At 40.2% G+C, this 13,031-nt stretch overlaps 1 protein-coding gene across 1 annotated transcript in view; it reads left to right on the plus strand.

The window, feature by feature from the left end:
• cpped1 (calcineurin-like phosphoesterase domain containing 1) overlaps positions 1-3,608 on the plus strand; it is a 47,839-nt gene extending 44,231 nt beyond the window's left edge. The window contains exon 6 of the mRNA XM_069664466.1: positions 737-3,608. Within this exon, the coding sequence (XP_069520567.1) occupies positions 737-963 (227 nt within the window). The 3' untranslated portion in view covers positions 964-3,608. The remainder of the gene's footprint in view (positions 1-736) is intronic.
• The last annotated feature ends 9,423 nt before the right edge of the window (positions 3,609-13,031 follow it).

A 13,031-nucleotide genomic window follows, 5' to 3' on the forward strand; every position in this document is an offset into this window, starting at 1 on the left:
TTCCCTTCATTCCTTTCATTCCTTTCTTCCTGTCTCTCCTTCCTAGTATCAGTGCTCTTTTCCTTTTTTCCACCACTCTACCTTCCCTTCCTACCAATCCTCACTGACTTCTGCCCTTCCTCTCCTCCTCTCTCCTCTCTATTTTCTCTATTCTTTCCCTCCCTTCCTCCCTTTTCTACCCATTAAAAATTACTCAGCTAGTTCTGATAGATGATAATAGAAAATTATAATGGATTACATTAGCTTAGCGCACTGCAGTTGCTTTTATGTATTTACAGAATACATGTGATTAATATTGATAATATGCTAATGCTAAGAGAGCTACTGTGTATACATATATATATGTATATATACAGTATTTACATATAAACACGCTGAGAAATTCAGCAGCAGATTCCTGTTTAATAACACATGAGGGGCTGCATAGTGAGTTATTTAAACCACATGCCTCCTGATGGAGCAAACACTGTGTCACAGGTGTTTCTCACTAACCCTGTCGAGTCCTTACAGACAGTTTGAGATATTTTGAGCTTTGAGGTGTCAATAATTTTACATCTTGCACCTTTATTTAGGATAAATGAGGGGCAGAGGGTCAGGCTTGGTGTGAATTAACATGGTACTCTAAAAAAGTATGATACCTATTCATAGTAACATCCCAAATTTGTTCCACCTTTTCATGCTTAGATTTCTGTTCCTTCTTCATTAACACACTCTCGCACCTCTCTCTCCTCCGCAGGGGTGAAAGCCGTCTTCTCCGGCCACTACCATCGAAACGCTGGAGGTTTCCACGGCGGCCTGGACATGGTGGTGAGCTCGGCCATCGGCTGCCAGCTCGGCGAGGACGCCCACGGCGTCAGGGTGGTGGTGGTGACCGCAGACGGCGTCGTCCATCGCTACCACAGCCTGGAGCAGCTGAGGGAGCGGGGCATGGACGAGGACCTGAGGAAGCTGCTGCAGGCCTGAGGAACAAGGGAGGGAACATTAGGAACACTTTGCATCGTGTGTGTATTGTTCTGTTTTGATTAAAAGTTTCCGGCTTTAGAAGCACAAACAAGATTTTTAAAGACCGATTGGTCAACTTGTGGCAACAGGTACAAAATTCTAACATGTTTTCAACCCAAACTCGTCAAATACAGCAGATTGGTCTGTTGCCTTAAGCTTCAAAATATGACTATCAAGGAACCATTCTACCATCACGGCCCTTAAAAAGTCCCCTATGATGAAGTAAGCAATATTAACTATACTCGGTCACTTACGTTACTAAACTAATCTACGTTCAGTAACATAAAGTAATAATGTCGAAGATTTTCATTTGATTAAATGTCTGTCAAGTCACTATTTATCGCCGAATGAGGTAACACAACGGTGATTGAGGTGACTGAGACTATGGCCCACTGATGAAAGCCTTTGTATTTGCAGTATATCGTATTATTATGGACCAGGTGTCTGGTGCGACTTTCGCGGAAAAAATCCCAAGCAGCACCCAGTTAGTGACGCGTTTTCCATCACCCAGGCTGCTTTTCCGGTCTCTGCAAGTGTCCAGAGTAAGAAAAGATGGATGGCAAACCGTCAGCGAGGAAAATCGAGTGTTACAACCGGAGCCAACCGTGCACGTCACACATGCGACACTGTCCGGATATCTGGGAAGTGTGCTCCCGCAATTACCGCTTATCGCCATAGGTGCCGCCAAAGAGAACGAAACTGAAATCTTCAACATTACCACTTTAAAAAGAAGTCAACTTCTAAAAAAAAAAAGATATCACAGAGAAATTTTTAACCGTGATCTCCTGGATCAAAGTTGTGTGTTTCTGACCCATCCATCGCCCCCGACCTACTCCAAACAGACTTTCGTTTTCTACATACCTTTTACGCATTTTACCCCCACAGCACATGAAAACAATAAGCCAGAGGACAGCGTCCAAAAATGACGCTACAGGAATACCTACAGGGTCAATTTTTTTAATGTGTTGGGCTACTGACCAAAATGCTGTATATGACAACTTGGAAGCGACAACATTTGGTATACACTTTAATACGGGGAAGAACATCTAAGATTTATGCTAAACTAAAAAACAGATGAACACCCGGTGCTCACGGTACCAACGTGTTCAACTCCAGGTGAACGCCAGGTGATCGTGTAGGCTAAGAAGTTAACTGTTAAAGGAGGGAAGCCAAAAAAAACAATTTCTTTCATATTGTTTATGTACGAGAAATGCCCTGATTCAATTAAGACAATTTAAACTAAATCCTTGGCTCGGTGCGAGTGTGCCTGAAGAAAGCGCAGTGGCTTCCCTCCTTCGACATGTAAGATTTATATTGAGGCATGTGCAGTGTGTTCGACAAGTGAACATAAACCATCAAAAGATGTGACTACATGCCAAACACATTATTAAGTGTAGAGAATCTTCTGGTAAAATTACACACACTTAATCTTCCCTCTATACTAAATGTTTTCATACGAGCGTCTCTTAGAAGAATGGATGCTTTTAACTCCCAAAGGGGGACACAAATAACTTTGAATGTGTGCTAAATCTAGAGGTTCCTTTACGGACACCGTACAGTCCTCCTGTATCAGATGAAGACTAACACCCTGTGTAGTGTTAATGTGTTATGTTAAAGCAATACACTAACGTCAAGTCATATGTTATTTGTGTGACTTTAAATGTGTCCAAACTTGTTAAAGGAAGATTCCACCTTGAATATTGAAACCTTCAAATACACACAACAACATATACAATCTTGTGAGTATATTACACGGTGGAATTTTCCTTTCCTGATCCTAACATATCCAGCTGTTGTAGCTGCTCCTACCATGTTTGCCGTTGCCGCAGTCTAATGCCTTCATGGCCATCCTATGCAAACTCTTCACACATTGTATTGTATTTGTGTTTTTTTATGTTCATCGTGGTACGTTGTTTTTTCTCTGTCCTGTAAGATGTGGAACTGACGGCTGACCTCAGATCAGAGTTCTAAGCTGTGTGTTTAAAGGCCCTCACACTGCCATGAAGACAAAAGATGAATGTTCAGTGAAACTTTTGTTCTGTGCAGCCAGTATTCTGTTTCACACAGTCTTTGAATGTATGTTGACTTGAGAGATTATTCTTAATAATCCATATTAATTATAAAAAATTACAATCTTACTGATGTTTTAATCCTAAAAGTTAGATTTTCAGTTTTATAAATGTCTGTTAAGTTGTTATTTTTTGTTACTTTCCAAAGGTGGTGATAGAGCCTATGACGCACATTTGAAAGACTTTACATATGCAAGATTTTTTCGACTAACTTGCCGCTAATTTGACAAATCAGTAAAATCATAAGTGGTGTCAATCTCCCAGCATTCGTTTTTCCACTCGAGAGAGTTGGTAGAAGCTGTAACGTTAGCTCAAAGAGTGACAAGTATGTAAATCTAAAAGTGCAAATGTAAACAGTCAAAACAGTAAATGTAAGGTCTGAAAACACACCTGCAATTACAGCCACCAAAGAGTGTCAGGAGATCTTCGAGATATACAATACACTTTATTGTCCCCGTAGGGAACATTAAGGGCCTGTGTCCACTAACAGTGTTTTTTTTGTGCTGGCAGCACCTATTTTCAACCTGTTTTTTAAACAAAATCAATGCTGTATCATGTTTTCAGCACTCAGCGTCCTAAGCACATAAACACCCTGCTGTTTTTTGTCGCTGCGCTCTCGGTTGAAAATAGTTCAACTTTTGGAACACTGCTGCGCTCGTCAGTGTCACTTATTCCCACTGACAAATCAAAATCAAGAAGGGGCGGGACTTCAGATATCAACTTTATCAACAGTGTTGGAGAAGCTAATCCTTTCATTTTTTCGAGGGTACAATTTCCTCATCATGACCTGCTGCTAACGCCAGCACACGATTCCTTTCCATTGTTTTTGTTTCCTTTGTAAAATTTCCTTGAATTAAAACAAATTAAGCATACAGACGGATTTAAAACAGACTTAACGATCATTACAGAGGGAGTGCCGCCAGACATCTTAAGTAACCTAGCAACAACAAGGGCCGGTGAGAAGCGCTCTGAAATTGAGGTCCTCGGCACTGCCAGCGCAAAAAATGCTGTTAGTGGACACAGGCCCTAAGAATTTTGTTGTGGCTTATAATGAAAAGTTGAGACAATACTTATAACTGATCTACTGTAAGAAGAAAAAGCTTCAACTGATTTTAACCGTTTGTAGATGCATTTTGATGAAAAATCACTGCCAGCGCTAACCTTGAGACTAACAAGCGTGGATCGTTTAGATTCAGCATGATTTCAAGTGAAGGCAGCACGCCCTGCAGACCCTGCCGCTAACAAGGAAAACTAATACACAAAGAGGTGACTACAAAAAGAATGTATCATTGAATGGAACAAACCTTAAATAACCTCAAACACAGTGTTTTATTTCATGGAAAGCTCAAGGATTATAATTTGAATGTCTTCTTTCCTTCGTTGACAGTATTGCAGACCGTCTTTGTGTCTGAATCCATCACTCCTGTGCTTCTCTAATACAGATAAATCGATGTGAGTGTTCATTCAGGTTTCTATATGCTACGTGTTCATGAAAGTGTAGATCAAACTGACTGGTGTTCCTTCACTGTGATGTTTCTCTGATAAAAAATATTTCTTTACTGGATCCGAGTTAAAATCAAAATTTATGATCCAACACTTCAGATAAATCACACTAAATGGGATTAATGTGCTCGGGATGCTTGCTGTGAACTGCTAAGCCTGCGGTAAATAAAAGGAAAGAAGTGTGATACGTTGTTAAATGGGGAACTAAAGGACTGTTGTCAGGCTGTCATCTGTCTGTGATTAATGGAGGGAGGTGCACAGTGTTTCCTGAGTGTTTAGTCAGCGGTGAAACATCCTCACGGTGTTAGCGTCTGCTAGCTGTTAGCGTCTGCTAGCTGCAGGCTGCGTCCTGAAATTGTCTTTAAAATGGCCATTACTGCAACAAAATGACTTTCCCTGTGAGCCCTAAATGACTCTACTCGATTACACTTTCCACACACACACTCGCAAATTCACCCTGACCGACTGGAAATTTAAGAGAGTTGTCATGGCAACCCTTTAGCAACACATCTGTGTGTCTGGGTGTGTGTGTGTGTGTGTGTCCGTGGTCTGGTGGGTACTGTAGGTGATATTCTGTCGGCTTCTCGATCGCTGACCTCATTTCACACTGACGGATTCTGTCTCTTTTCCAAAAAGTCGGCGTGTGATGGAGGGAGGGGAAGAGGGGGGGTGTCTGAGAGGAATGGATAATGAGTGTGATGTGTGAAAGACGTCTCAGTCCATCTCCTTCATTTCCTGTTTGAGGAGGACCTTATGTCCTTATCTATTTTTATATCCTCATGGTAGCCGAGCTCAATCACATTGTTCCTTATCTTCTTTTTGTGTGTGTGAGTGCGTTTCGGAGCACGTTTGCTCTATGAATGGGGGGAACATCACACACTATGACTTGTCGCTGTGTTGAATTTTAATGAATGACCATACTGAGCACCATGACTGTGACATGATTGGTTGTATTTTTATAATAAATGTTGATTTTATCTAATGATTGCAGAGTGCGATTGTGTTTATTGTACTGTGTATTGTAAAAGCTGGACTTATTCAAACAACTTTTCTTGCACATGTTTCTCATAAAAGACGACTTATACTTAATTAATAATCTGATTCATTATGCCAAAGTGTGGTCGAATACGATGCTATTACGCATATTGGACGGTTCTGGCCTCTACGTTGTTCAATAATTCCTGATAATGAACACCTTGCCGTGCATTATCACTTAAATTACTGCACTTAGGTTTCTAAGACTATCTACCTGTTCTACTGTTATTCTTTATACTTTAGGTTATCAGAGTGTTTTACAAAACGTGGTTACCAGTAAGGAAAGGCTTACTTAAGTAAATCTTGGCCTATACTACAAAGCAAGTTCAACATACCCAAGGTATATTGTGGTTATCTGGCTTCACTAACCCTGACAAAGGAGATCGCGCTGAGCACCCGGTCACACTATGTTCTCCATGATCGGTTCACATAAAAGGGGTGTTGTTTGCAGCGTATGACCAGTCCCACACAGGGACAAGTCTGCCGTCAGCTGAGTGGCATATTTTACAAATTCAGAGCAAACAATGATTTGGCAAAAAATGTCTCTCTCTTCCGATTCTTAACCTAAGTCCTATCATGCTATTACAGGGAGCTAATCCCATTACAGTAGAAAATACATTTCACTCTGTGCCTTTGGAGGACGCTTTCTGCTTCTCCAATGGGCCCTGAAAAACCTCCACCAGACTACATAAAACGCGTCATCTGAAGGAGCTCACTAAACTACACTTCCTCAATCTAGGACCGCCTGACTCCGATGTCTCCAGTGTTTAGTTGAAAAAAACATTTACTGTAAAAAGGAAACATTTGTTCCGTGAGGTGCCTTGAAACGCTGTCTGCTCTCCAGTTTTCCCTCTCAGACATTCCACATTTATAACGACGAGTCATGTCTCGTTCAAAATCAGGTTTGAAATGCAGACTGAAGTCCCGAAGATTTTTTAAGACGATCCACCGGTATATACTCGTCATATTTAGGATTCTGTACCGCTCTGACCCATTACCTGCAGTGAAACGGTAGTATTTCACTCCAGCGTCTCTCGCACTGGGCCGATCCTTTCAGAGGGAGGGGCGCAATGCACGCTGGGTGTTGAAGCAATGTAGAACTTTGTACGACTTTCTCCACAGCTATGGCGCCAATTTCAAATATTATTGCTTCTATCGATTACAGAGAACACCAGCTTTGACTGACAGTGGCTTTTTCCAGGGGAGAATTTCACCTTTGAAGCTCCTGAATCAAGAGTCCTGATTGGTCTGTAGGTGGTGCGTAGTTCAAGATGATCTCATATCTCCAACATAACCTGCTCCGGAGCATGTTAGGTGTTCAGCGTAAGTTACCATGGTGATCTACCCCGGTAAGAAGTGAACCACCTTAGTAGTACTGAATCAAGTTACCTTGATAAGCACAAATCCTACTTTGTAGTATACAGCCCCGGTTTAATAAGCAATAAATAAGTTGTTATGTAATCTTAAACCCCTAATCTTCACTGTAAGGTTAGTTTTGTCAGATTTATATATTTTGACACTCTTGTGACCTCACATAATTTGCTGTATAAATTAGGTTTTTTAAAGTCAAAAACTGTTGAACTCATTCCCCACTTAAAAGGACAAACAAGAACAGTTGTGTTAGCCTGTATTTGTTTACCTTTTGTGAATCAATAAAATAACTTCAAATTACTTTTGTAGATTGAATACCCAGACTTCAACAGGAAACAGCATTGTTTGAAATCAGATTCACTGTTTACGAGTCCAGTTTGAAGAGAATGAACTGTGTGGGAGTGACATCACCAACATGGGCTCACAACAAGAGAATGCTAACACAGCTAATTAACTCCAACAAGAATAACAAGACAGAAGCGCTGTTTGTTAGGCAGTTATTCTGACAGTTGTAGCTCTCTCTGAAGAATAAATCCTTTCCCTCAGGAAGTGGAAGGATGAGCGAGATCCAGAGCCCGGTGCCCTGATTTTCAACACAGCTAGCTGACCTGCCTCATCAACCCCCGTGGACAGCTCTGAAAGGCAGAGCATGCAACGTACCTCCCCGGCAATCAAGAGTACGAATCAAAAGAAGACATAGGATCTCTGTCAAATGACCTAACTTGTCATTCGCACGCACACGGGTCAGGACAGAGTAACTCTGAAAGCAAAGGGCTTCTAGAGAGGACAATGACTGTTCCTCACACACTGATTGGAGATTTTGCTGTGAAAGATGTAAAGGGCAAAAGCATTAAGAACACCAAAAATGTACTGCTTTTCCAAAAGTATGGAATCTGGTTTCCAGCCGAAGAAAGTTTAAAACATTTGATATTTTTCTTATTCCTTGTCAGACACAATGTTTTCAGCTTAACTTGCCAGAGAATGCTTTCAATTGGCTAAATTCAGCTCTATGATACATCAGTTCATTGGCTGTTATTTCTAAGAACTGATTCAATCAGCCTAGGTGATGTCATTTGGAGCCAGAGTCTTGAGAGGTCCCGTCCCTTCCGCTACCTAAAACACACATTTAACTTACCGACATAACAACAAGGATCCTGAGTGCCGGCGTGTTTAACAGCAGAACAGCTTCTTGTGTTGGTCTGAAGCAGACGTTCACAGGTATGGCTGTAGTGATTGTTTTAGTTACATCTCCTCTCGCCATTCGTCCTCCACTCTGCTAACCCGGAACAGATCGGCTGCAGGAGCCGCATTTGTCAACAGAGCTGTCAATCATCCTTTTGACAGCATCAAATAACCATTTAAAAATAAACTTGCCAGAAAAATGTACACTTGACGTCAATCAGCATGATAAGAACTAACTATAATGACAGAAACCATGTTTGAGAAACATTTAATTGACGTGTATTTTGATTTTATAGTTTGACTCATGTCCCATCGGTTAACATGGAGGAGGCGGCGTTTATGACCTATACTGCAGCCAGTCAGCAGGGTGCGATGTTTTGGCTTCACTTTTAGGGAGCTGTCATTTCATCATCTTTTAAATACAGTCTAGGGTGTGAACGGGCAGAACAAGAGGTAATGCTATTGTTTAAATGTCCTGACAGTGTGGGTGTGACAGGCAGTAAAGAGGTGGTTTTTGCAATAGAGTCTTAAAAATAAACAACGTAAAATGAAGCTCCCTCCTGTTAAGGAGGACCATCCCCCCTCTTCATACGAGATGCAATGATGAGTTAGAAGTGTATCGCCTGTGATGAAGAGCAGAGCACTGTGATACACAGCCAAGAGGCTATAATGTTGAAGGAGAAGATGCATATATACAATATCAGCGTAATAATTCGTAGACAGAATGGTGATCGTCTTTCTAGTAGCATTTGACTGTTACTTCCAAGTACTTAGTTTCAACAGTATTGATTTTAGTACTCTGAGGTTCTGATATGCAGTAGGCTGGATATTCTTTAGTGACATGGAGAGAAACATTAATTAGGTTTCCCAAAACTCAGAACAATATGATGTTTCATGAGAATTTAAATGAATCAAAAACAGACTGTACATTGGCAATGGTCAGACTGGGGGTCAGTGGCGTAAAAGAAATGTTTCCTCTGCATAAGAATGTACGTTACAGTGTGTTTTTGCAGAGTTAAAAAAAAGCTTTTATATTCTGAAGAAATAGAGGACCAAGAATAGCCCCTTGTGGAACACCTGTACTAATGTTAAATGTACTTGACATTGGAGACTTCTGTCTGATTTTCCAAGGCTTAAATCATATTTCTTAGTACAGATAATGCTGCTGTTGTTGTGCTAGAACTTTGGACTTAATATAAAACCTGACTGCTCTTGTAATATGTTATTTTATTCCAGAAATAGTCAGACTTGAAGATCACACCATCTCTGTATTGAGCTTATAGGCTCACTTTGATTTGGCTTTTCACCAGAGCCCTGGCTGTCTGAGCCTTCTTAAGAAAACACCTCTCAAGATGTATCCCAATCAATGATTGCATTTTTGGGGATGTACAATCATCAAATTTTAACAAGAGTGTGTTTGTTTCTTTTCTGCCTCAGTTTGTTTAAGTATTCATGTGACACAGTTTGTGTGTGGCCTCATTAGCAAACAGAAATATGTCTGACTCCAAAATACGCCCCCTCGATTCTGCTTGCTAAACGGATGCTGATGACTCTGACATTTCTCCATCACTTCATATTTGCTCCCTTTAAACTTTTGTCTATCAAAACAGACACAAGTCTGGAGGAGATGTATCATCTGCTATGCAAACAAACAGTCAGCAAAAACGGAAAATACAAAACACGCCAAACCAATGGGGCTGCTGATAAGACGTGGCATTTTCAAATGGAAATATCAACACGTTCATCTCCGACTAAATCCAGCTCATATTGAAGTCATATTTTTTCCTCTCTTTGTGCTGAAATTGAGATTAGCTGACTTCAGCGGAGCCGGAGGGCAGTAAGCAGGTGGGGATGGCTTGCTCGAGGACTCTACAGGCGACAAATGGCTGATATTGGACACAACAGCAGAGACTGAATGTGGGACGGACTGCTTACAGGACAGTTATTCATTCACAAAGCGCCTCACACCAGGCTACAAACACATCCACAGCTACTCTGATCTGAACTTGAGATTAAGTCCCTTAACGGCTTCTTAAAAATCAGCACGCTTTTCATTTCTTTGACAGAACATAAAAAGCTCATTTAAGGGATTCTGGGAAAATGTTGATAATGCAAAAAAGCCCACGCAGTCTGGCCTCTTTCTGAGCAGACTTGAGGTCAGCGACGTGGCCTTTGCCCTCTGTTGCGTTCCTGCAGGAGATTTATTCTACTGTGACAGATGAAAGCTAGTTCCTGTTCATTGATCCAAAGCGCTGTCGCAGTATCCCCAGTGCTTTCATGCGTAAAATACAGACGCAGACACATGTACACAACACACATAAAAGGCAAATGTATCTCTCTGCAACACTTTCATCAGCTGCCAGGTTGTAAAATCCACGATACTGATGCTGTTTCTCTGACAAGTGCGCACTTCAAGAGCATGCAGCGGACTCAGGTCAAAGGTCACTTGCTTTTGAATGTACATAAGAGGCCAACATACAGCCTGATAGCACGAGGGGGATGTTAGCATTTCACATTTCAAGCCTTGTAAATCATCAGAGACACAAGAAGCTTATTTGATGTTCGCCTGAATGTTTTGGCTCCTAATGGAATCCAAGAAGTCATCATTACACGGTGGAAAGATCAATTTGGCCGTCAGATATTTTTGGCTCCGCGCCGGTGGCTTTGTGAGCGGGTATCCAAAGAAACTCGCAAGACCAACTGTAGGTAAGCAAACAGTTTAGAAGAGCGCTATGATGTACTCCACTTTTCATCCAAGGCTCATCAAAGTTTTCAAACTCACAGTAATGACAGCTGAGGCAGTTAAATTACATGCTCCACAAGTTAGACTCCCATTCCTACTACTGGAATAGAGGAAGTAATTTCACAACACAAATCTTTTGCAGTAAAATGCCCGAGGACTTAAATCCACTTTTGTTTGGTGGACTCAAATTGCACCATTCTGGAGTCTAGGCAAGACAGGTTTATTTCGTATAGCACCTTCCAAAAACAAGCCAATACAAATGCATTATATAAAAAGGATTAAGAAAAGAAACATAAAGTAATATAAGAAGACGGTGTTTAAAGAATACATTTAAATATGTTTAACGTAAAAGACTAAAATAAAACAGATAACAGTGGAATAAAAATTAGTGACAGATTTACCTTAACAAAATGTACTCCCAAAGTCTTCATTTCTGGGAGTGTGTTTGAGATATGTGGAGCATGAAAACTGAATGTTTTTTCACCGTGTTTTATTTTGCCTCAAGGGAGAGTAAGCAGACATATCCCAGAGGATGGGATAATGTATAACATAGAAGTTAGAGGGGACTTTAGCAGCAGTGTTCTGAATCAGCCACAGCTGTCTGACTGACTTTTTTTCAGAGAGGCCCTTAAAGACACTGAAGATGAAATCCCACTGAGATATAAGTTATCTTGTTCTTTATCTATACTGAAGGTGATAATGTTTTTTTAGTTCTAAATGTTAGCCATGGAAGCTGAGCAGTGACTTATTTTGTTCTTTGTAGGGTCTAACATTTCATTTGGTATATCCAATCCCTAATTTGTTCAATGCACCTACTCGGGGATGTATAGGACCAAAGTGGAGAGTTGATATTGCTATATAGTATATATGTGTGTTATATACATAGTTATGTAAACATATTTTGTTGTTTGCTATAATCTGAGCAACTGGGAACACATAGATTTTGAACAGAAGTGATCCCACAATGGAGCCCTGGGGAACTCCACTATTCATTTTGTACACTCAGATGTATAATTACCGATGGTCACACAGTAGTTCCTGCTCTTCAAAAATACCACCAAGTCGAACTGAGTGTCTAGTATAATGTTTTAGCTGAATTCAGCATTGAAACGATTAATATCTGAAGTGAAACATCTTAACTGTCCCAGTTTATGAGGACACAATGAGGCTTCATCAAAATCCTGACTGGAAAAGATCAAAACAAATGTGTAGTTGCCGAAAAACAGCCTCTTTAATTGTTTAAGTTAACGAGAAGAAGTTTAGGGTAAGAGTTTGTTCCTGTAATTACTCATTAGCAAGTTGTCTAAATTATTTTGTTGTTTAAAAGTGGTTTAAGAACTGCTGTTTTCAGTGCCAGAGGAAATAGCCTGAAATTGGAGTTGACTTTTAGAAGATTTGATGCCCTGTAGTTGATGCTCTAAGCACATCTGGGGAAACCAGCAAGATAGGCTTTATTTTCCTAATCTAAGCTATTTGACCATCTTATGAGTGGCCTGTGACAGCCACAGACAACGGATATTTGTACGTCTTTTGTCAGATTATTAGATTGATTTATTGCTGTTGTTATGTAAAGAGAATTTTAAGAAATATAACAAAAACATTTTCCGCACATATTTTTAAAAAAAATGGCTATACTAGCTTTATAACCTTTTTTAATGGGTAAAATGGTTTGGATCCATGGTTTCACAGTTTATTGGATCAAATTAAGTCAGACTTAAAGAATAGTTTTAAGTGCCCAATGGCAACATACGGAGGAACTCGAAATTTTCTGTATTTTTTACCCTAGCATGACTTGGTGGATGCGTGTCGGGGGGGTACAGACTTGTAGAGTGTTTGTCATCTGTCAGCAGTAGGGAATACATTTGCATTATTATTATTTTGTTTTACAATATTGTCAGAAAAGAAGAAAGAAGCATTTCTTTCAGTTCTGAATTAAAACTGCAAAGGCTTTCTCTATAGCTTTTGGAATTAACCTTGAGATTTGTTTTTAAGACCTCTGTTACATTTTTCACTCTATTTCAGTAATTTTTTTTTTACCAGAGTTGCAGATTTATTTGGTGTTCTTTCCTTATAAAAAGAGCTGCTGTATGAATCAATAACTCTGAACTTACCTTATTAATTTAGCA

Source organism: Semicossyphus pulcher, unplaced genomic scaffold (assembly GCF_022749685.1).
Source record: "Semicossyphus pulcher isolate SPU_LCO1_2020_fin unplaced genomic scaffold, fSemPul1.0.p SCAF_16, whole genome shotgun sequence".
NCBI lineage: Eukaryota > Metazoa > Chordata > Actinopteri > Labriformes > Labridae > Semicossyphus > Semicossyphus pulcher.